The 25,381-nt window shown below is 38.3% G+C and overlaps 2 protein-coding genes across 19 annotated transcripts in view; one reads left to right on the top strand and one right to left on the bottom strand.

Moving 5' to 3' along the window:
* Positions 1-25,381, top strand: part of LOC132793324 (muscle-specific protein 300 kDa) — a 121,313-nt gene that overhangs the window by 11,782 nt on the left and 84,150 nt on the right. For 5 of the 17 annotated variants that reach the window (XM_060803197.1, XM_060803188.1, XM_060803179.1 and 2 more), the window contains exons 1-7: positions 2,753-5,459; positions 13,945-14,006; positions 21,224-21,496; positions 22,045-22,214; positions 22,274-22,550; positions 22,619-25,225; positions 25,304-25,318. In XM_060803197.1, coding sequence (XP_060659180.1) covers positions 3,488-5,459; positions 13,945-14,006; positions 21,224-21,496; positions 22,045-22,214; positions 22,274-22,550; positions 22,619-25,225; positions 25,304-25,318 — 5,376 coding nt within the window. In that variant the 5' untranslated portion in view covers positions 2,753-3,487. Of the gene's footprint in view, positions 1-2,749; positions 5,460-13,944; positions 14,007-21,223; positions 21,497-22,044; positions 22,215-22,273; positions 22,551-22,618; positions 25,226-25,303; positions 25,319-25,381 lie in introns of those variants that run through there. The other 12 variants (XM_060803170.1, XM_060803272.1, XM_060803262.1 and 9 more) reach the window with 7 other exon arrangements.
* On the bottom strand, positions 17,984-19,974 carry LOC132795898 (angiopoietin-related protein 7-like). Of its 2 annotated transcripts, XR_009633482.1 has the most exons (4): positions 19,864-19,974; positions 18,764-19,794; positions 18,632-18,732; positions 17,984-18,570 (listed from the first exon to the last, which is right to left on the bottom strand). XR_009633482.1 is itself a non-coding variant. In XM_060806847.1 (3 exons), exons 1-3 carry the CDS (start codon positions 19,942-19,944, stop codon positions 18,480-18,482), a joined length of 1,335 nt encoding a protein of 444 aa, XP_060662830.1. In that variant the 5' UTR covers positions 19,945-19,974; the 3' UTR covers positions 17,984-18,479. The 2 variants fall into 2 exon arrangements, 1 of the variants encoding a protein (XP_060662830.1); XM_060806847.1 differs by having other exon boundaries at positions 18,632-19,794.

Below are 25,381 nucleotides of genomic sequence, written 5' to 3'. Positions count from 1 at the left end.
AATTGCTTTTTTATGTGTTTATATGCATATATAATATATAGGTCCAATATTCATATATGTATATATTTTTGGCTAATATTTTCTGTAATTTACATTGCTTAATTTCTGTGCAAATATTTTTGGGTCAATCGAGTTTATTTTGCCGGCGGTTTCTTTTTATTGACTTTAAATATCGCTCGTTTTATTGATCTTATGAACACTCAAGGTGTATAGTGTATGACTTTGAAACTAGATGAATGTCTATATACAAAAAGCGCTTTTAGCGCTCAAGTCAATATTTGAAAAATTGAACAACAGAAATGAGAAATAAGAAAAAGGAAAAGAAAAAAAATTTTTGGCGTTTGTCTAACCATTAAAATGGGCAACTTTATGGTTAGGTGCGAAATAAATAGAATCGCATCCAATTTATTTTTAGGCAAAAACAAAATATTGAAAAGTGTTGAAAACAACTGACTAGAAATTCGCAAGAGGAAACAATTGTTTATGCAATTTTTTCGTACTTTTTGTTGTTGCTTAGCGTTACTCAGCGGCAAACAGATCTCTGCAGATTGACGAACATAAATATAGACCCAGAGACGAGAATCGAACTTATTTGTTTGGGAAACATTTCTATACCAAGAAATATATACCTACATTAATTATGTGGAATATATGGGTTTTTGAAAAATAAAAGTTTAAACTTTTTGCAAATATTTTTGTTAAACAAAGATGGAATTCAATTAGCCGATTCGATGCGGTCATGTCCTATCAAAACCTGTTGTGAATCTCAATTTCGTTTCAAATTTGCAAAATCCGAAAGATTTGCTTGTTATTCAAAATGCGACAAATTGACGTAATATTTTTCAACTTACGCAACGCAATTTCATTGACTCAATTTCGATGGGAACTAGAAGAACAACAACATTCCAGTAGCTGCCCCTCTTTATAACACTTCAAACTGTTTGTTGTGTGGTCGTTCGGTCTGTTATCATTAGAATTACAGAGGCTATTTATAGCATCAACCTCTGAGGTTGCTCGACCTGCCAAGTGTATCTATCCACTTAACATTTTACAGCCGACAGAGGTTCACATTAGTGGCAGCACTTCGTAAACAAAAACTGTGCCATAAAATTTACATGAACACCGAGATTTTATTGTTTTTGTTTTTGGGGGGTTCGGCCAGCTGTTATACACACCACTCGCATTGTTTACTTACCAATTAATTCATGTGTTCTCTGTTATTTAATGGGTTTAAGTGCTTGTTTTTATGGGCTAATACATGGATGTTGTGTTTCAAGTGCTGGGAATTTCAAATAGATTGTCTGTAAAGTAAATCTTATTGCGAATGCTCGCTAACAGCGATTGTCACAACATTAACAGTCGACGGTGTTTTTTTTAGATGCGCAAATTCGAAAATAATATAATAATTCCCCCTTATGCACATTAGACGGTGCGACCTTAAAAGTAAATGTTATTAGATTTAAATTGAAATATGTCTATGCATAACTAATATGTATGACCCAGTGACGGTGACTTTACACATGAGGTAAGGTCAACTTCTAACAAACAGAAAGGCATAGATGAATGCAGTCACCAAAGCGTGACGTCATTAGTCTCTCACTTGCCGCTCGCTATTTGCTTCGGAAACTTGTTTGGCCCAGTGATAAACACACAAGCCGCGATTATGTAAGCTCGAAAATAAACATTTGTTTTGGATTTCTGCTGGTGTCCAATGATGATGATCACTTTCATGAATGACTTTCATTAAGCGGCGTGTGCTTGTAAAGCTGACCCATATTTTCCCATAGGCTGAAACTGAAACTTTTATAATTGCTTTATGTTATGAGTAAAACCATTCAGGAGCTTGGTTCTACCTTAATGTCTGTAATTGGTATTTTCTCACGCTTATGATGTCACACACACACACGAGACGTAAGGGAAGGAACAACAATAATAGTGTAAAGCGCAATAAGAAGTAAAAAGTATAAAGTGCTTAAATGTCATACAAACACACATACAATGAGGAAAACAGAAGAGAGAGATAGGAAAAAGAGCGAGAGTGAGCCGCGTGAGCATGAATGATTTACGACAGTGAGAGTGAATGAATGCAAGTGAGAGAGCGTTTTAGTTACAGTTATCATTTAAATTTTTAAACTTAAACACCCAATATGAAAGAGCTTTGCAGCGTAACGGCATTTAAGCGAGCTACTATATAAATTATGCAACGCTTTAAAAATTCATTAAACAGATTAGAATGAGATGCGATAATATAATTTAATGAAAGTGTTTTTCAAAATGTAGATCAATAAATTCAAGTTGTATTTATTATTCTACTATTGAAACCAGTTTGCACTTATAACAATTCATTAACTGCTTAAACTGGTTAAATTAACGTTGCTTCAAGCACGTTTAACTAATACCCCTTTAAAAGCCGGCAACGACGCCTCTGCTGTGATAACACAAACTGTTGTTGGTTCAAAGGTAGTACGTGCTGCCGGAGTGAGAAAACATACATCGCAATGCGTAAATAACATAATAGCCCACGCTCTCTCTCTCGCTCGCTCTCCGACTCTCATTTATCTCTCTCTCAAATGGCGTTCTCCCGTTCTCTCGCTCTCTCTGGCGCGCTCTCAGGCAACTTGAGCTTTACTACGATTACTATACAGTCCAGCACTCTGCTGGGCTGCTGCTTCTACTGCTTCTGCTGCTTCTGCTGCTTTGGGTCTCTGGACAAGGCGTAGCACATTGACGAATCAGTATCGAACCGGCTTTCTACAACTGCGGATTGGAATCGGAATCAAAAATGAATGACTTAAGGCTCGGCTAAAATGTGATTATATCTGCCTGCCCAAAAGGCATGCCATATGAGAAACAAAAATTATAGTATTCTACGTATATGTGTGTGTGTGTGGAGTGGAATCTTGAATTTTTTGCCCACAACAAAAAACTAATTAGAATTTGTCCAAGGTCTATATTTTGGGCATACGAATAAAATACGTGTTTTTCCACAAAAAAAAAAAAATACAAATTAAGAAGTGCGAAGTGCGAGTCGAAACTCGTTGTCGTTGTGTATATAAGAGTGGTATTATATTGTGGCATATGAAAGACCGAAAAATCTAAAATCCAAAAAAGCTCTACCCTTGCACCGGTGATTAAAATTTTTTGGAAAATTGTGTGTGTGCGTGTTGTGTGGGCTTTTAGAAAATTAAAGTTGAATTACGAGCAAAGCGGCCAGCAAAAGTGAAGGCCGCTTGGGGGTTGTTCTCCAGAGGCAGAGGCAGCCCCAAAAAGAAAAAGAGCGAATAAAAACTCCACCCGTGGTTAGCGTCATCAACTCATTTTATGTGTTGTTGTCGTGTGCGTGAGAAAAATCAATTTTGCATTTAAACTGACATACAGACGGAATCGGAATCGGAATCAGGACAAAAGGACAAGGCTGGTTGTTTGTGAGTGGATGACCGATGACATTTTGGCCGCAAGAGAAGCGTATTAGAAAACCGATGCTATCATGGCTGATAGCACAGAACCAGGCAGGCATAAGGATCCAACCATAGATAATGCCGGCGCTGATGGAATTCAAGGAGCCGCTGCTGCCGCTGTCGGCACTGACGTGCCCCCAATACCAGCTGTTCGACGTCGCCATGCGCATGCGCAGAAAACCATTGAGCGCGTCGAGGAAACAGGACAAGAATGCAAACAGCTGGAGACATCGACGGTGACGCGTACATACATGAAGACCATTACCACGTCACTGACCACCTCCAGCGATAACAATAGTAGCAGCATCCACGTCGAGACACCGCCGCAACGCTTGCGCCAAAAGGTGGCACAATACGAGAAGGTTTGGTCCACCGATGGCGCCGGCAAACGTCCGGCCGAACAGGGTGCGGATGAACTGCGTCAGGAGCAGCAGGCCGATGATTACGATGAGGAGAATCCCTTCGATATCGATGTGCATGAGATTGAGCGGCGATTGCGCGAGGAGCGACAACGCGGCTTGGCCGAGGCAGAGGCAGCTAAGCTGGCCTTTCAGCAGGTCCATTTGCGGCACACGCCGCAATCGGCGCCACGTCGCGTTGAGGTGACCAGCGAACAGACGCCGAGTCCGTTTAATGTGACCCTGAAGACCACCAGCAAGTTGAGTCCTGGCGTCGAGTTGAGCAATGTCGAGGATCAGCTGTCGCCGTTCAATGTGACGTTGCGCACCACACGACGCACAACCACGGTGAAGCACAATCAGAGCCGTCAAACGGAACTGGAACGCTTCCTCGATGGCGAGCGTTTGGTGCGCGAGGTGCCAGCTGCCGATGGCGTGCGTACGATAATCACCTCATCGATGACTAGGGATGGCGGCTATACCGAGGAAAAGATTTATCGCCATGGCGAGGGTTACGTGTCGCCGCGAGATTCGCCCTCGTGGTCGCGCTCCAGCGTGTCGAGTGAACGTTCGAGTGTCACGTCGCCGCATAGCGTTGATATGACCGCAGGTGGGAGACGCATACTCATTAAGCTCGAGGATGAATCGATGGAGAGACGTGAAATGAGCGAAACAACGAGGTGTGAACACGAGCAGCAACACGATGAAACTGATGGCTCGGTGCGAGCACGCATTAGGCAGTTTGGTGGGCAGGACGAGGATGCTATGGCAACGGTAACGGGTAACATTGACATTACCGTGGGTAGCAACCCCCGCAGGCGGCGTTTGTACCAACAAACAACACTGCAAGTGGGTGGCAACGAGACACAGCCACAACAACAGCAACCGAAGGAGGAACAGGAACAGCAACAGCAACAGCAACAACAACGACCACCACGTCCAAGCGAACTGTCATGGCAAACAACGGGTAAATCAACAACAACAAAGACAATGCTTACATCCACGCCGATTGGCACGAAGGAGCAACCGCAAACAGCAACGCCGGACGCCGAAGTGTTTAGTCCAGCTGCAACGTGCCAATTGCGCGGTTCTTCAGCGGAAGAATCCCGGAAAATTGTAAGCCACAAGAAAACGATAACCACCAGCAGCAGCAGCAGCACAACGACAAAATCGTCCTCTACGTCCTCCTCGTCTACGTCGCGCAAATCCGTCGGTTTCCCATCCGCTTCGAACGTTGGCGGTGATATCTCGTTTACGGCAACGCAAATACGCATCGTTGACGATTCCGCGGACGCGACGGACGTCATCGATAACGATTCCGATACGGAAGGTGTGCCGGCTAGTAGTCTTGTGATTGTATCGACACCAACGCGGGAACGTTCCACAACACCCACAACATCGCCTTGTACGCCGCACGCATTAAGCGGCATTGGCACTTTTAGCAAGAGTCTGCGCCAGGATTATCAGACTCAAGCAACACAAAGTGGCCAAAAGGGCAACGAACACCACGAACACGAATACCAGGAATTCCAATCCACAATGGCTTCGATCAATTTCCAACGAAGCAATTCCCAGTACGACAGCCACATCAAGGAGAAACGAGGTAAACATCAACACCACCTAAACATCGACTATCGACTACACATAGAACCTTGACTAGAATCGAGTTTCTCTATCGTGTGTAATCGATCATCTTGCGTCAAATGCTGTCTCCATATGTCCCTCGACTTGCTTGATTAGCTTTCGATTTGCTTCCCTTCAATCTTGCGTCGTCATATCATATCAATTGTTGCTTGCCTCTCTTATCGCGGTTATATAATAATAATCCATTTGCGAAATTCTGTTTTGGTTTTTTTTTCTTTTGTTGCTTTTTTGCACCAAATTGTTTTGGCAACTGATAAGGCTTGCACAATGAATTAGCTCGACAAGAGATTGTTATGATGGGCAGTATCACATGAGAGTATATAAATTTGTCATGTATGCAGCTCTTCACATGCGAATTAATAAAGCTATCTCAAGTCTAGATCTGATATGACGCTTTAAAGGTGAAACCTTGAGACTTTGGCTGTGAAATAGCGTGAATAGAATATTTTAAACTGGGTAAAACATAGATTCACTGGGTAAGACTAGTTGAAATACGATTTCTTAACACTTCAAGCAGTTGGACCATATAAAAAAGAGTAAGATTCAAATTGGTAAAGATTATCGATTTACTATTATCTATTTAAGTATTGTACTTTTATTTAGACTCTTGAATTCATTCTTATATTTGAAAATATTAAGTTGAAATTCATAAATTCTCTAAACATTATGCAATGAAAAGGTCAACTTATATTTGAAAATATTAGGTCGAAATTCATAAATTCTCTAAACTATATTCAATGAAAATTTGTCTAATAGCGATCTCTTTATTCGTACAATTTATATGGTAATATATTTGGTTTTTGACAGTTTGAAGGCTATAAATTGAAATTGTAATCTAAAATGAATTATAATTTATAATTTATTTAATTGTAATAATATTCTAAATAATCTGTTGACATAGAAATACTTTGTATGTAGAATTCCCAGCTGTTATCAAGAAGCTTCTGCCCTTCTGCTTAGAATCGAGTGACATTTTTGTGGTTTGGTCAATGAATGTCAAGGTCAATACTGGCGGCACCTTGCGGTTTGGGGTCAGTCGCAGTCTCAATGTGTGTTTGTTTTTCTTTTCAGCTTGCTGTAAATTAATTATTGCAAAACGATCGATAAATTTGTGACCAAAATGACATCATTGACTGGCTGCTCCGGCTCCGGTTCAGGCTCAGGCTTCGACTTCAACTTGTTTAGCAGTCAGCTACCCGTTGTGTTTGCTGTTTGTTGATGTTGTTGTTGTTGTTAAATATAAGTCGCCTCGCGCTGAACTTTTACTTGGCAATTTATATTATTTATATATGCGCACAGTGCGTTTGTTATGTATTTACCCACAACTGTTGGCAAGCAGCTTTGGCGGCGCTGTTACCTCTTTTTTTTGTTTCTTTTTGCCGCTTGCCTTGTATTTTATTGGCAGCCAAAAGCACTCGAAGCAACCACCCAAAAGAGCGTGACGGTTGCGGGTAGTGCATAGCAGGATGGGGAACTGGCACAGAGAGAGAGAGAGAGAGAGAGCGACAGCGATAGAGGGGAAAAGGAGGGATGGTTGAATGACGTCTGCATCTTATTTGAATGTTTGGCAAAGTTTTGGGCTCTTGGGTCTCTGTTATGTGACCTCCTCGGCGGTTATTATGTTAAATACAACAAGCAATTAAGTGTCTGATTGTCTCACTCACTGTCTGCCTCTGTCCCTCGCAATGTCTCAATGTAGTCTGCACTCGATACCCGTGATACTCGTTCAGATACAAATGTATCTATATCTGTATGATTAGGTTCTGACATTCATGAGCGTATCTATTAATATCAGCCATCAAGATACTTATGCTTATGCCACAGCCACTTTTTTGTGTTCTAGTTTTTCGCGGGGTCGTTTTGTTATTTATGCAATTGATTTTGCTACTTTGAATCGATTGAAGGACAGCTGTCAGTCATATATATTAAGCTGACAATTAATACAAATTTAATTGGGCTTAGCATGACTTGCAAAGATTGTAGATAAAATGTTTTTTTTTCTTTCTATTTAGTGAATGTCTTAAAATAAATTAGAATTTAGAAAATGACATTATCAAATCATATTTAAGTTTATAAATTTATTTTTTATCACATTTATTGGTGTCTTCTACACGGCTATATGTTAGTTTAGTATGACTTGCAAAGATTAAACGGGTTTTCCATTTAGTAAATATCCTAAAATAAACTAGGAATTCAACTGACAAATTCAAATCAAATTTAAGTTCAGTAATTTACATTTTATCTATATACTATATATGATATCTATATCTTTTGTAGTCAGATCATTTATTATGATTTGCATATTAAATGGGTTTTCCATCTAGTAAACATCCTGAAATTAATTATGAATTAAGAATTTACATTATCAAATCATATTTAAGTTCAGAAATTTACTTTTTATCATGTTTACAGGGTGTCTTCTCTTCGGCTACCTTAACTTTTCCAATCGTTTAGCACTCAATTTAATGTGACAATTAGTTTATTGCTTCTGCCTATGTTTATACCCTGTATTTTTTGTTTGACCTTCTTCCTCTTCAATGCTTTGGCGATGCGCGTTGTTAATATCAACAGAATATCCTGCCAATATGTTTATATTGCGTGATTTGGCCACTTTTTCAATTCGTTTCTTTTTCGCTGCCATAAATTTACTTAGAAATGTATTTATTTTGTACGAGCCTCGCGAGCTGAGTGATTGAGTGTTGTAGGCCAGATATTGGGTACGATATCGTTCGTGTGGTGGTACATGAGCTGAGCGACTCTTAACAAATTTATAAAATGAAACGTCATGGCATGTCAAATGTATGCTAATTGACATGACTCGTCCCGTCGATGGGCTAACATAGCTATTGAATAGAGTACACACAGAGTAGCATGAAAATGTGGGCAGGGTGTATAGAAACTACGAGTATTGATTAGTTTCTGGTTGCCTGGTTGCCTTTTTGATTGGGTTGATTTTTCCCTTCGACATTCTTTCGACAAGTTCAGATTGTGTGGCCATTTCACAGGTCAATTAACAGGGACTGATGAAGAGCGCCGCAGACTAATGCAATTTTAATTGTTAATCAGTTTTGCAAATTGACCGAAATTGCTGTGCCACATTTCAATGCCACGAAACTTTCGTCATTTGAATATTCATGTGATTTTCTGTGTGTTGTGTGAGAGAGGAGAGATATTTGATGCCATACTCAATGCTGCTGCTGCTACAATGAAAATGAAAACAAAATAAACAAACACACACGAGCAACATTTGGAATAACAACAATACGAGACGACGACGTTATCTATCGCTAAAAATCTATCTGTCAAAAGTCCAGAGAATAGATCAGCAAAGCAGCCCCCAAGCCGTACAACTGTCTGACTGTCAGTCTATCTGTCCGCTGTGAGATCATCGTTGAATTATTTATTGATGCTGTTGTTGTTGTAGTATCTGTTGCTGTTGTTGGCTGTCAGTATCAATATTTATTGTCTATACGACTTTAGCGGCTTTTAATTGATGCCTAAAATGTGGTTACGACAACTTGAGCGAAGTTGGCGCCCCGCAATGCGATTTGTTATTGAATTGAATTGGAAATTCGAACTGCGATTTGTAAAATTAGAAGTGAAACAAGTTTATCAAGACGACGAAAAATTCAAGTGCACTTCTGCCACAACTTGTGGCAAATACTTAACCCATAAAGCGTTAGTATGGGTGCAAAAACAAAGACTCTTTGCTTCACCCACATGAAAGACGACAGCTGTTGCGCATGTGGCAATAGAAACTTCTATGGGGAATCTTCATCCATCTTTCATCTCACTGTGGGCGCAGTCTTTAGAATTCTTTTTATGGTCAGTTATGATTTTTTTTGTCTTTTGTGGTTGTTGCTTTTTTGGCCAACCACCAAAGAACAACAATTAACAAATGTGGAAGACCTAAACAATTTTTCAGTTCGAGTGCTTAATCATTTATTTGCGTTTCGCTATCGATATCTACAGTAAATGTTATTAATAGCAAAAACAAATAAACTTAAATGCCTTTTATTATTTAGCATACCAGTAGCAGTTCTGTGTGTATATTTTAAAACCATGACGTAATATACAAAAGGTAGCCAAGTATTTAACCAGCTATCTATCTATTTACATATGATATATTCAAGTTGTTGCGAGATTCTTACACTTTATGACATGTTGCGGGTGTGTGTGAAAACCTGTGCAACGCACTGAAGCGTCAAATATGCCATATACGATTATATTCCCATTTGTATCTTGCCACATACTTTCGATCTCGCTTGTCACTTGCGGGCAATGCAACAGGTGCTACACTTAGGACACACCTCAATGAACTCATTGCAGCGATATCTTTTTAACGCATTTAAATTGTTAATCAATAGAAATAGGTGTTTATAGAGACATTTTTGTTGCCCACTCTACTTATATAAACGCTAAACGACATCATCTTCGTAGGCATACTTAATAACCACGTGATTTACAATTTCAACAATGGAAATGTAGAAAAATGTGTGACTCGAGTCAAGGTTAACACAATAAAGTTGTTTTATAATTTGTCACAATAAATGTTTGTAGCTAAATTCAAGTTTTGCACAACAAAAGATACTTTTCCAATAAGTGTTTCTTGAGTTCATTTCCGGTTTGCAAAAACTTAAACTTATGGGTCAATATAAATAGCGAAATGTGGAAACAGTCAATCGATGCTAATAACATGTTAATGGCACCAACAAAAACCTATTGTTACACGGTCTAAGCTTATGATTCTCAATTGGTTTAAAGAAGCCAGTTTACAAGCGTTGATAAATGGTAAAATAATAGCGCAACTTCCATAAGTTTTTACACTGTTTTGAGAGACTTTCAACGGTTTTTTTTAAAAAGAGATTCGCAGCGGAGTTTATATTGGCAACTTTTCTTTTATTACATCTTTCGCACATACTTTAAAAGCCATTTGATTTCATTGTTACGCACTCGACAGCAATAAGTACTTGGCACATTTCGGTTTTAAGCAAATAAACAATTTATTTATACTACTATTGCGGAAATGTTACATACTCACGCATACGAAACATTTCCGTTGTGTCTGCAGCATATGGTTAATATCTTGCCCATATACGAGTCATCAATACACAATATACTACACATTCAACTCGATGCCCCATGTTCGACCCCATGGGTTACGCCTCTTTCCAGATAGAGCTACATTTTGTGTGTTGTTCGACTGCGTTTTTGTTTATGCAAATGAGAAGCAGAACATTCTTTTTACTTCACTGTTTTTGGGTCTTAGGGGGAAAATCCAAACAAATAAATAAACTATTTTTACAGTACATTTCTCTATGTTTGCTGTGTAATATCTCTTCTATTTCCGTATGTGCAACTAGGCCAAGCCAGACATTGAGGAGACAGCAACTCACAGCTTTCAATGATTTTACTATTTTACTTCCATAAGTGAATCTATAAACTTTACAGTTGTTTAACTGCTTTTCATAATTTCAAATAAAAAAGGCTTTTTTGCGCTCAATAAAATTGTAAACTGAAATTGCGTTGAATGCAATTGAAGTGTTTTTGGGTTTTGCTCGTTAGAGAACGAATATAATAATCAGCTGCCGCATCATTATAATTATCATCATTAACTTACTGACTGACTGAACCATTCACAACAACCAACACACAAAAACCGTATATAAAACTGTTGTTAACATTTTGCTTCTTTCTTTTCGCCTGTTTATAATTTATGTTTGTTTGGTCTTTAGCTCTGCCTCGAGGGTTTTTCGTTTTATTTATTATTGTGTTGGACTCTGTTCCCAGCTGCTTGCTTTTTTGGCCATCATTATTGAAATTGAAATTTTTTGTAGGTAACCAAAGTCATTCAACCTAAACGCTTGCCCACTGGTAGTACTATGTATATGTATTGCTTATATGGGGTCTGACCCGGTTCGTTGTCTTAATTGTTCTCTACAATTTCTCTGCGCTTTGTGTGAGGCTGAAAATCTAGAATTTCTATGCTTTTACTTTTCATGTTGTGAATCTTGAAAGTTTTGCTCAAAGGTTAATTAATGGATCAGCCAAAAAAATCGGAAAATGCTGCTATTGAAACTCGAGTATTGTTCTTTATTAATGAAAGCTCTTTTGTAGTCAAGCTTTTTTTATAATAATCGATACATCATTAAAATATTTTTGTATTTTTTTTATTGCTGTGTTTGCAGTCACGTCGCGTCGCTATTATTTTTGACTATTTTAAACACGACGTTTATTTCAACACTTTTTATTTTGTACATATGTATGTGGCCTTATCTGAATACCATTTTTCAAGTGCATTCTACCGCTTATCTCTAGAACAATTAGCGAAAGTATTTGCTGATTATCAACACTTACAATGTGTACACTTTTTATGGTTTGGTTGGAAACTTATCAACACCTTTGTGTATGTCGTATACATCTATTTTTGTAACAACGCACAAATTAAACATAGCTTTTATAATATGTATAAACAAAAATGTCAACTAGTTATCAAATTCAAAAAAGAAAAACCTGTAAATACCAAAAACAGCAGTTAGCTTTATTTAATTTATTCCCGTTGCGTCGGATGTTACTTTGACAAATCTGGTTTCATTAATTTGCAAGACGAGTAGGCAATAGCCAAAAGTTTCTGTTTGGTTAAACAACTTTATAACAAACTTGATTGAATATTGCCGACGACCGTACAAAAAAGTAAAGCTTGAACAGTTTTTGATAAACGTTTGACTGGAGGCTAAAATGCAAGCGTAAAATTTATTTCGTTGAAGAATAATATTTTACTAAATTATCTGATTTCCTTCTTGATTTTTGATTATGTTGGCACGTTTGAAATAATCTTACAAATTAGCATGCACAAAATTTATGATACTGTTTATATAAGCTGAAAATTTAATTACAAACGGATAAGAAATACCGATTTTAGAGGAAGTAGTATATATCAAATGAGAATAAGGTATGTACATAGGTCCATTTGGTTGGCAACAGCGCACAAGTTCGTTCTGGTTGATTTAATTAAATAAACATTAAGAAAAACACCTTAAGCACATTAACAACGTATTTATTTATTGTGGGGCTTAATTCACAACATATTTACAAACTATTAGAAGGCTTTTAAATTGTCACATAAGAAAACTACATAAATTCTCGGACGTTTTTGATGTTTCACCCCTGCGCCAAGTTCATTTTTATTGCTAAAAGATTTTCTTCAAAGATTTTATGCATTCATTTCTAAAAAATTTCTAATACAATTTAAAATGTATTTTTGCCTTATTCTGTTTTGCAAATTGCGCGACCTTGAACTAATTTCTATTTTAATAATCTTTTGTCAAATTTCGGGCTGAAAATTGCGTCACACGAAGCAAAGAAAATTGAAACATTTCTTGAAAATTGCCAAGACATAAAAACATATTGAGTTTAATTTACAATTATATTGTCGACTAATCGAATGTCGAGTGCTTGTAAATTGCGCCAACAATTAGCTTGAATTCTGTCAGAATTTTGTGACATTATTTATTTTGTGTAACACGCTTTCCACGCATTCTTCTTTGAATTTTCCAACTATAAAAATTTTCCATTTGAAATTTGAAAAATTTTGGTATTTATGGCGGGCAAATCTATTTTGAATTCATATTATAGGCATGCTTTTGGCTCGCTGCCAGTTCAAATAGACCACGCATTGTGCCATCTCTTCTTTGTCCATTGCGGAGTCAAAGGGGTAATTAGACAGCTGCCCCTTTATGACAGGCCGAGAATCCATTGAATACTCTGTCTGCATTCACTTTTTTGAGCTATAATGAATCACAGCCGAGATTCGTTTGGTCTTTCTTTAATTTTCATAATTATTTACAAAATAAAAATTGTTGAATTTGTTTAACGTATTGTTTATTATTTTTATTTTCTACCGAAATGGAGGTAATCAAAATGAAATGAAGTAAATATTTATGTTCAACAATTGACGTAAAGCAAAGATGAATGTATTTTGTTTTTTGATTGCTAAAAAGAATGTTTAAAACATTTCTCAACTTTGAATTATGCTCTTTAAACTTCAGATAAGATACAAGATACAATGGCAAGTGCAGATTGGCGAACATGATGTCATTGTGTTAATTTCATTTAATGCCCCACAAAAAAAAATGATAATTCAATTAATGCAAACATTAGATACATGTGTCGGCAGCTTTTGCAGGTGAAAAATACTCGTACATCGTTTCATGTATCTGTGCTTACTCGGAAGTGTATCTTATCGTTGTGCTGCCTTTAGCAGGTATCTTTTGCCTTGTGTATCTTTTGCAGCGTCATGTATGCGTTCGCCTTTTATGCCACCGTCCCGACAATCTTATAGCTTGTCTTACATTTAATTACAATTACACGAAAAAGGAAAAAACCGTATTTCCAACATTTTCTCATGTTTTCCTTTCGTTTTCCCTCTCTTTTTCTCTTCACAGAGGAGCAAGAACGTGTGCAGAAGAAGACATTCACTAATTGGATTAATTCATACCTATCGAAGGTGAGTTATTTGTTGTTTTGCGATTCCTTCAATGCCAGCTATCGATGGGGTTTAATCGATTCTTCGCAGCTAAAAATTTATATCTTGATTGTGTGTGACTTTGAAATTTGCATATTGATTTGCATTCTTTTCGTAAGCGAAATAGAAAGAAACGTGCAAGGAGATTCGTCGCGTTTCAAATTTAAATTTTCAATTCATTTCATTAACGTGAAACTACATTAAGTTGATTTAGATAGGTAGTTGCCTTGCAGCTCTGCAAAATACAATTGACGATTTGCAACTTGACAGGCATCACTTTAAATTATAGCTGACAAATAACTGTCTTCTAGCCCCACTTTCACATTGGCTGTATCCTTTCTAATTTAAGCGCCTCCAACAGCAACAGTTTTAAACTTTTTTTTTGGTCTATACATTCACTTTAATAATTGCAACACACTCCAGTTGACGAGCAATTGACTGAAAATGCACATCTTGTTTGGTATCACAGATGGATTGATGTTAGACTCATTTTGGAAATGATTGATATATAGTACATACTTTCATAAATGTTCCGATGGCCTTGTAAATGATTTCATGACTATTTGGGAAAAGTACACCCAATGGAAAATAGTAAAAAATAAAAATGACTTGAATTTAAATTCAATAATTAAAAAGATAAAGTTTAGTAGATGCTTAGAGCAATAATTTAGTATCCTTATAGAAATTGAAATAAATTTCTTCACTTCGGTGAAAACTTTGTGTAATATGTACGGAATGAATATAGGTTAAATATTTAAAGTCAACAAAATAATAAATTAATTTTGTTTGATGTACGATAAGTTAAAGGCTTGATGTTGATGTAATACACAAAACGTGTCAATTAAAATAATTTACAATTATTAAGTCAGTCATTGTTTAATGCTGAACAAACAACAGGTCGCAAAGATAATACATCTCCCGAAAGGGGATACAAAAAAAAATCACACCCATAAAACTCGAGTCATCATGCTTATGACAGCCTTGCAGGGGGGGATATAGACAATATAATACTGACTCGATGATCCGCATGAAAAAATGTTGGCATCCAGCAGGCGTGTGCGATGGCGGGGCTATTGTTATTGTTGTTATTGCTGTTATTCATGTTGGGCAGAGCGTATAAATTAGTTAATAAATTTTAATCAAATTCTGCGCACAATAACAGCGCACAGCGCGAGTATTCGGGTCACCGCAATGTGAATGAATGAATGAATGATTGAGTGAACCGAATGACATAACTGGCTCAGCTTGAACTGAAAAATAGTTTATGTGAGAGCTGGAAGAAGTACTCAAAATAAAAATTGAATGTATCTTTAGGGAAAGATGTGTCCAGTATCTGTGAGATACATCGATATGCCTCCAGGCATATAGACGGCGTAAATTGACAGCTCTAACAAATGCTCAATAAGCAAATACAAATTAAATAAATTACTTTTGATTAGCATGTTGTCCCGGCAACATTCTAGTACCTAGTGCCTACAGTTTTGTGTTTGTTGCCTTTCTCGCCAAATGTGAAATGTGCTAATGAAATGGCTGTTGTGCAATTGCAACATTCAACAAATTGCCGATTCATTGTGAGTCATTTTACATATTGCATAACGGTCTATTAACATACATAACAGCACAACAGACATCATTGCAACTGAAATATGGCTTCAATCAACGATCTTATGACCTGCCCACGCCTTGAAAGACTCTTTGCACAACGAACTCAGCCTGTATGTATCTGTATCTGCAACTGCAACTCCTTTTTTATTGCCAGTCACTTTGTCAGTCAGTTGTGGAGAGATGTAGATGGAGTTGGAGTTGGAGTTGGGGGTCTGGTTCTCAACGCATTGCATTGGCATTTTGAGCCTGTAGAACTGGTTTGTTTATGGCCAAGCAGCCGCCAGTCGACAGCAGTCAAGAGCCCAACAGCCAGGCAGCCATCAAGCCGGCCGGCCGGCAAAATTCGTACAAGAAATGCCGGCTCATGTCTGCAGATTGAAGTTGTATTAAAAGATAACACATTAGATACAAACAGTAACGAACACGGGCACGAGCAACAGAGAGAAAAGTGCATTAAATCAACGTTCAAGGTAAAAGTAAGTCAGTGGGCGTATTGCGTGGGCTCCCCCTCCTTGTATGTATGTATGTATGTGTGTGTGTGGGGGGATTAATCGCAGCTGCAACGGGCCACACATGAAACGGAACTGCTTCGCTGTCATTAATGCAGCATTGTTTCAGTCTGACTTCGAGCACTCTTTTTTTCTTTTATAGGCCAACGCATAGCTGGCTGATGAACTTGGCTAACAGCGGTTGCCATTTCCATTCCACGGCATGTGGAATTTCTCGCATTGCCGTATTCCATGCAGACTTCTTGGACGCCTTGGGTGCGCGTGCCCAGCAATTGTCTGCTGACTTGGAAGTTGAAGTTATTCTTAGAAATAACACAAACACACGAATACACACGCATATTAGATAGACATTTTCAAAGTGTTTACGCAAAATGTGTCGGCCCTGCAGACGAGACTTTAGACCAGTGTTTGCTAACCGCCAATGGAATATTAAGTTGGAAGCTTTGCAGCAGACGGAACTTCATTTGAGTCAGAGATATTAGGCCTAGATGTTACCCTCGAAGGGATTTTAAAATAGATTTAAACGCTGTTGGAATTTGCAATGCTTAAAGGGTTAAAAATATCTTAGATGTCCCAAAGATTTCAGGTTCAGCGAAACACTTCTTGAATTCGAAATGTTTTCAACACTTTTTTTTGTTGCCATGGAATCAACTTGTTTAACAAGTCCGCACTGGCATTCTTAACCTCATGATCAAGTAAAAGAATTTCCTTTCTTTTATGGTATCTATATAGAGTAAAGATTGAGAAACAACACTGCAAATTGTCCAATAAAAGAATACAAGAAATAAAAAGGCATTGCAAGACAAAAAGCTGTTAGAAAAGTTTGACACAATTGCCAGACAACACCATAAATTAAGTTGGTTGCTTTGGGTGTGTTAAAGGGGTGTGTCATCGTTGGTGGTAAAGAGGGGGGAGGAAAGGCGACTAACAGGAAATGCCGAAATTGATTTCGCATTGTAAGTAGCATAGTTCTCGGAAGTTGCATTAACACAACTTTTGCGACTCGAAACAGACAGAAACAGACACAGAAAACTTTACCGTCATTTGCATGTCCGCAACAGTTGAAGTCAAAGTTTTTCTTTTTTGTTGTACAAACTATTTGCCTTGCTTTTGGTCCCCTAGACTCACCCTGAGAAAAACCACTGGGAAAGCTCAATTAAATGCTACACTCAATTTTATAATGCCTGCTCGCGATGACTGCACTTATTTGCTTGGGTTTTGTCGGTGCCACTTCCGATGTTCGTCTACGAACTAATGACATTAACTTAAATCGCAATCTTTTGCGGTAAAGTCAACCCAAATGCCAGCGCGTGTCATTGGCCAATTTGTCGGGGCAAATGACTGGAAGGCAAACTAAACAAATTATCGCATAGTGAAACGATTTAAACTATTTTAATTGATACTATTTATTTGGTGCGTTTCATGTTGCGTTTTCATCCCCCAGCACACGCATTTTATGTGGTGGGTTTAATATGTTTGTGTAATAGAGAAAATAGGGAGAAATTCGCACAAGTAAGGAAATTATTTCTGTCAACTTAAGAAAAGTTGTACACAAAGAAACACACTTTTTTCTGCATTAATTGAGTAGATAGCTTAGCTAAATTTATCTGTAGTTTTGCATTCATATGTAATGTGTGACTTCGATTAATGAAACGCATTAATTAAATCGATTGAGTTGAATATGCAAGTATGTGTGTATAGTATGTATTCGTATACAAAATGCACAACGTGTGCAATTTAAAACTCACTTATACATATGCATATTTACATTATGCACATACTTAATGGGCCCATAAAAATGCCGTTAAATGCTGCAGCGAAAAGGCACTTCAAAGTCGCTGTCGATGTCTGGTCATTTGGCTTTATTGCTCATTAAATTACTTGGTAATACATCTCGTATTTGCGTGTATTTGCGGATCGATCTAAGTACATACAAATGTTTATATGTATATGTGAAACATGTTCTTTCATTAATTTTCCTTTGGTCAGTTTGTCTATTCGATGCAAAAAAGCTATCAAATGTTTGTCGGTACAAAACATTAAGTTGCCGTAGTAAATAAAGTTAATTGTAGTTGAGTGTCTTTACATTTACTTTAAACTGAGTTAAAACAAGAGCTTTTTCTATGTTCAGATCATTTCAAGCACTGAACTTGTAAGCGATAACTGCAAGTAAAATGTTTATTAAAATGTTATTTAGAAATTGTACGATGGCCTTTTACAAATCTCTTTCAATGAGTCATTCAACAAATAAGTCGCTACGTTAAATAGCAAATTCTTAGTGCACGAATTATATATAAATGATTACATAAAAGAGTCAAATATCGGAGATTCGGCTCGGCTATCATAAATTCATCGCTTCTTTGGGATGAATTAGCATCTTAGCTTCTTTTAGGTCAATCGATGGGTGAAGCAAATTTTTTTGATTTAAGTTACTGTATTAAAAAAAGAATAATTTAGTATATTTAATCAAAAACGGAAATTTGTAATGCTTACCAATGATGACAACTGTTGTACCACCAGCCACTTTTGAACTCAACTGCACAATTGTCACCGCTAAAATCGTTATCGCGATCGAATGTTGAGAATTTCATGTTTTCGCCGATTCTCATCGCATCCTCAGATGTTCCATTCCATTTGCCTAGACTCAGTGTGTATCCATTGTCTTCATCAGATATTTTGAAGTCGTCATAACGAGCATTGTAGACACTTCCATTCACAGCAACCAAATGTATATAAAGTTCGAAACGCTGCAAACTTGTGATACGATATATTTTCTCTAATCCTATGAAGAAATCGCTATCCAATGCACCGAATCCTTCGCGGTAGGTGTCCCAGTCTCTATTGAAATCCTCATTGCGCCCAACTCGTTGTTGTATTACAATCCATCCAGGTCCAGCTAACTGACTATCGCATAAAACATCGAAGAAATCTATCCCAGAGACATTGAGTTGATGAACTCCTGGATAATCTCCAAAAGGGATGCAAGTTGTGGGACTTAACTTATCAAGTTCAGAACGACATAATATATTTTGATAATCGCTCACTATTGTTTTCGAATGCCACTCTTCTATTTGAGAACTCATTTTTCTCTGCTCTTCTCTCATATTCTCTGATGCATTATTTAATAAATTGATTTCAAAACGACACCAGAGATTTTCTGTATCTTTTGTTTTTAATTTAGTTTCCATCTCCTTTAATTGCAATTCAATTCTACTCGAAAACAAACTTGTTTTATTTTCATCTTTTTCAATTAACACAGAATCGAGTGTTTTTAATTTAATTTCACAAATTTCTAAGTCGGAAGATTTATTTGCTAATTCTGCTTCTAATTTGGCAATAACAGTTTTTTGTGAATTAATTTCAGATTCTAGTTTATCGACTTTAATTTGAGACGACTGCAAATCGTTTTCCCCTTTCCCAACTTTGATTTTATACTCATTTAATAGAGCTGCCTCATTCATGAATAGTTCATGAATTTCTACAATTTCACGATACTTTTCCATAAGATCAGAATTTAATTCAATTAAATTATTTTCCTTAATTTCCCTCTCTTCTAAATCATTTTTAACCAGTCGAAAATAATCTAATAAAGGTTTTACAGCTTCATAGGTCTGACTGCAGCATTTTTCTGCCATTTGTCCGTCGGATTTGATCGTCTGATAAGAAAAAGATGTAAACATTCTTAGCACTCACTGTACAACACTGCTTTATGTAACTGTTCTCACCTCTTTGAAGGCAGCTGATGCTACCAAGAATATTTGAAGAATTATTAAAAAAACAATTGCGTTGATTTTTATTTTGCACATTTTGAATGTTTCGACTGATTGCAAGTATGAATAATTTGGAACTAAAAGTTGAATTTAAATCGAAGAATTCAGCTCTGTGTTGCTAATTTGCTATTGAGCTTTCACGTGATCAACGGATGTGGGTTTGGCTCAAAAGGTCTTAGCATGAGAGATAGTACATGATGAAAGTAAGAAGAGTCTCAATTCATGTCGAGAGAAAAGACAATGTCGATTTTCGGTCACCTGTCTGAGAGAGGATTCTAGATAATGGAATTAGAAATGGTTCATATGTTCGAACTCTGAATATTGAACTGTAGTGAGAAAATTTTCTGTATTATTAGAGAGGAGAACTAAGCAGAATTTACATCACATTGACATTATCGAAGGCAGCATCAGTGGGCCAAGATATTTAATGAATTAAATTTAAAATTTCATTCATCGAGATTGCTCGATTATAAAATTACCCTATAAATGTATTTAAAATTTACTTATTTATTTTTATATTAATGTTTGCTTTTAGAAGAGAATAAAGGTAAAGAATACTGATGGGTTTACAATGCGTTTCATAAATTGTTAACTCTGGTTTCACAAAAATGTTAAATTAAAATTGAAGTGAATTATCTCTTGGCAGAAAGTTTTCAAATCAACTTTCCATGACATCAACAATTGAAAGTAAAATAACTAAATTAAATTCAAAGTTGAAACCATGAAGTATGTAAGTGATCATAGTTTGATCTGCAAAGTGCATTTCATTCAAATAATAAATAAATAAAATCAAAAGCAAGCGCAGCCACAAAATGTTTCACACAATGCATATGCAAGTCAGTGTACAATATTGAAATATAGAACGCTATCGCACTCACTCTCCTTTGCTCTATCATCAGCAACATAGTTGTTGTTATTGCTTAGATTTGCTCTTTGTTTTTGCATATGTATACCGAAGATTATATTTGGTATATTAATATAGAACTACATACATTAGAGTGCAAAATACAAAAGTATTTTGACTCGGCTGTTGACACTGATCAAGAATATATAAGACATATATTTATGTATGAATATACTTTATGACTCTTACATACATTTAATGGAAGCACAATTTTAAATACCCTTCTACCCCATGATTAGCGAGCATACAAATTCAGCAGATATTTATTAAAACACCTTAGAACCCATTAGCCTGCAACCTTGAAATTTTCGAATTACTTAAAGGAAATTATTAAATAGAATTTTTTACTTAATTTCCTCACCTTTAACTCGTTTAATTTATAACAATTTGTATATTTTTATTTTATTTCAGCGTGTTCCACCGCTTCGCATTGATGATTTAATCAACGATTTACGCGATGGCACGAAACTGATTGCGTTGCTCGAAGTTTTGTCCGGCGAACGTTTGCCCGTGGAGAAGGGCCGCGTTCTCAGACGTCCACATTTCCTTAGCAATGCCAATACAGCTCTACAATTTTTAGCCAGCAAACGTATCAAATTGGTCAATATTAATCCCGCAGATCTGGTGGATGGGAGACCACCAGTTGTGTTGGGTCTGATATGGACGATCATATTGTACTTCCAGGTGAGTTGAGCTCTACGCTTAAGCTACAATTTGAAACCCCTTTTTACCACATAAATACCCACCGTACAGTGCACAGTTTGTGAGCAAATTGAAGCACTTTAAAGAGAATCGTGAATTGGTTGTTAGATGTACACTTGTTTAAATGTCACCCAAGTTTAGACCACCAACTTTTGAAGCACCGAATAGCTATTCACAATTATGCCAATTATAAACATAATTAATCCTCTATCTATAACTTTACTTTATTTATATTTAATTCTTCTAAAAACCATAACAAATCAAAAACAAACACAAGCTTCGTAAAAAGAGGCGGAAAAACTTAGTTGTAGTTATAAATTATGCGCCACAGGTAGGTTAAAGTCGATGTAATCAAATTGTGTTGGTGTCGTTGTCATTCGTACATCATTTTTACTTATGTATCCGTTAGTTAAACTCTTCAGTTGGTAGTCTCAATTATAAAGCACCCCAAAAATTATAATTTTCCCCATTACAAATCAATATCCGATTGTTCCATGCAAATTGAAACTAATGCTTGAAACTATTCACAGATCGAGGAGAATAGCCGCAACCTAGAATATTTGGGTCATGGTATTGGCGGTTCGGTTAGCTCACTCGACAGTGTTGGCAATCATAAGGCTGGTGGTGATCTAAGGGCTGAGAAATGGAAGCAAGGTGCCAAGAAAACGCTACTCAATTGGGTAACAAACGCCTTGCCAAAGTAAGTACCCACAACACATTAAAATGATTTGTAATTGATTAATTTTCCACAATTTGCAGAGACAGTGGTGTGGAGGTGAAAGATTTTGGCGCCAGCTGGAGAGATGGCGTCGCTTTCCTCGCACTTATCGATGCAATTAAAGCGAATCTGGTTAATTTAGCTGAGCTAAAGAAGACTAGCAATCGTCAGCGTTTGGAGACTGCTTTCGATGTGGCCGAAAGCAAATTGGGCATTGCCAAACTATTGGACGCTGAGGATGTGGACGTACCCAAACCGGATGAGAAGAGCATAATGACATATGTGGCACAATTTTTGCACAAGTATCCCGAACCAAAGGTAAGTTTGTACTATATAATGTATTTGAATGATTCAAATACTAATTGAATTTTCATATATTTTTTTAGGGTGCAACACGCGACGAGTCGCATGTGCAACAAGAAGTGAACGAATTGCGTCGTTTTCTGGTGGAGAAGACCACCGAATACGAACCAATGGTGATGATGAATTCATTTCCACGCGATTTTAGTGAATATCTATTGGCACGTTCTGAAGTCGATGCACATTTGCCTGCTTACAACCGTCTGAAGCAATTAACTGAGACTCAGAGCGGTTTTCTGCAGGTCTCACGTCAATCGTGGGATGAAATTAACGAGCTGTGGCAGCGCCTTCAATACCAGATGATGTACTGGCTCTGGCTATTGGACGCCGAGCTGCCCGGCGAATTCGGCATTGTGGGAAAATGGCTGGCCGAAGCCGAAAAACTGCTCATGGACAATGACATACCCAATGCAATGAATGAGGAGACAGCTGCTGTCATCAGTAGAAAGTTGGAGGAGCATAAGCTGTTCTTTGCCGATCTGCCACGCATTGTGGCCATGTTCGATAATGCCAAGCGCTCTCCGCTGGCTCAACAAGTGCCGCTCGAGCAGCTGCGCAACATGGAACGACGCCTTCAAGAGGTCGCGCCCAAGGCGGCTGAACGTCGCATTCGCTTGAAATTCCTCGAGCACAAGTGCTGTCTGATTGCCTTCTTGAACCTAGTCGAGAACAAAATGCGCGGCTGGACTGGCAAATATGGACAAGAGGAGAAGGTTGCCCAGCAGCTGGAACAATACAAGAACTTTGTCTCACGCAACAAGATCTTCCAAGAGTTCCAGAAAGCCTTTGTCGACATGCAACAGGTGGTCGATGAATACAAGCGCGAAGGTAACGTGGCACGCAAGGATATCAATGAGATTGATCGCTTCATGTACGAGACTGAGGAGCGTTGGAAGCGTGTCTCCATGGAGCTTAAGTGTTGCCAGAACTCTCTCGAGGAGGTCGTCAACTGCTGGCGCAACTGGAATCAATTGGCGCCCAACTGTGAAGAGTGGCTGCTGCTCGCCGAGCAGAAGCTCAATCAAAGCGAAGACGATCGCCTGGAGTTCTTCCAAGACATTAGCGTGTGGAAGGACAAGTTTGATGCGCTGGGCAATGCTGCCAGCTATCTGATTGCCTCCTGTGAGGAACCCATTGCCCAGCAACTGCGTCAACGTCATGGCGCGCTCGCCGAGCGCTTCGAGCGTCTGTTTGCCAACACCAAACAGTACATGCATGCCGGTGACATTATTCGCTCGCGTCAAGAGTACAAGTCGGGCATTGAGAAGCTCTCAAAGTGGCTGCGCGGTGCTGAGAGTGTACTGGATAAGCGCCAGGTGTTGGGCAACAGCGAGCAGATTCGCCGATATGGCGAGCAGCTGCAGCAGTTGGCAAGCGAAATTGATGATAATGAGGAGCTGTTCAAGACCATCAGTCGCACCTTCCAATCGCTTATACAGGACTTGTCGCGCGACGAGGTTGACAGGATGATGAAGCTGCTTAAGCAGGAGAAGGAATCGCTGGTGCGCATACGTGCTCAGCTGCCTGCCAAGCTGCACTTGTTCCATCAGCTGCAGATACAGCAGGAGTCGCTCGAGGCCGGTCAAAAGGAGATCCATCAATGGCTGAGCGAAGCGGAGCAACTGCTGGGCACACACAATCTGGCCGGTGGTCGGGAAGTGCTCAACGAACAGCTGCACAAGCACAAGACCTACTTCTCAAGGACTGTCTATTATCGCTCCATGCTGGAGAGCAAGAACAAGGTGTTCCAGAATCTGCTGAACGCTGTGGCTGCCGATGATAAGATCGATACTGCACCAGCTGCTCAGCAAATGCAACAACTGAATGAGCGCTTCAATTATGTCATTCAGAATGCCGGCAAATGGGAGCAGCGATTGAACGATGCTGCCGGTGGTTGGAGCAACTTCAAGGATAACGAACGTGTCGTTACTGAATGGCTGACTCAAGCTGAATCCATGTTGGTGGAGAAGCACATTGAATCGAAGACAACAATTGAAACGCAAAAATACTTCTTTGATCAAGTCAACGATCGTTGGATGAACGATCTGGTGCAGTCGGCACAGCAATTGCTCACGACTTTGCCTGCCCAGGAACAACCAGCTGTGGTGCAAAGCGTAGAACAACTGCAAACGCGCTGGAAGAATGTTCTTTCCCAGGCGCCATTGCATTTGCTGAAGCTTGACTTCCGTCTGGATGAGAATGTGTTCTATCAATCGCTTAAGGATGTCGAAAAGGAGCTGCAACTGGAGCAACAGGCACTCAATCGCAACGAGGATGTTGACTCTATTCTGCAGCGCAATCAACAATTCCTGCTGCAACAGGATACCGTGCCGCGTTTGGAGCGTTGCCTGCAAAACATGCAGCGTCTCGCACAGGCGCACAGGCAACATCAGCCCGGAGACATTAGTTTGGATCAGGCTTATGACAATGCCAAGGCTCAGTGGCAACAAATGTCCAACAAATTGGCTGATATGCGTCAGACTTTGCAACAAATCCCAGCACAATGGCAAGGCTATCATCTGAAGTTCAATGAGATGATCGACTGGATGAACAGCGTGGATCAAAGCCTCAAGAACATTGTGAACGAGGTGAACACGATGGAGGAGTTCGAAAAGGAAAAGGTTGTTTTCCAGGTGAGTTCAAATCGAGGGTCAAAAACTGCAATTTAAACTAACAATGCTTTGTCAAAATCCATTAATGCCTGCATGAAGCTGAGGGAACTTGTGGTAACTTAACAACTTTATTAAATTATTATAAATTATAGTAAAACATCTTATTAATAATGTTTT

Source organism: Drosophila nasuta, chromosome 2L (genome assembly GCF_023558535.2).
Source record: "Drosophila nasuta strain 15112-1781.00 chromosome 2L, ASM2355853v1, whole genome shotgun sequence".
NCBI classification, from domain to species: Eukaryota; Metazoa; Arthropoda; class Insecta; order Diptera; family Drosophilidae; genus Drosophila; species Drosophila nasuta.
Note: the sequence above shows the minus strand (reverse complement) of the source record. Positions and strands in the feature narration are given on the sequence as shown.

Bases quoted from the DNA above. Each gene is read 5' to 3' on its own strand.
- LOC132795898 (XM_060806847.1), bottom strand. From the start codon at position 19,944: ATGTGCAAAATAAAAATCAACGCAATTGTTTTTTTAATAATTCTTCAA. The intron at 19,795-19,863 runs GTGAGAACAGTT...TTTTCTTATCAG, and splicing joins CATCAGCTGCCTTCAAAGAG to ACGATCAAATCCGACGGACA. The intron at 18,571-18,631 runs GTAAGCATTACA...TTTTTAATACAG, and splicing joins TACAACAGTTGTCATCATTG to TAACTTAAATCAAAAAAATT.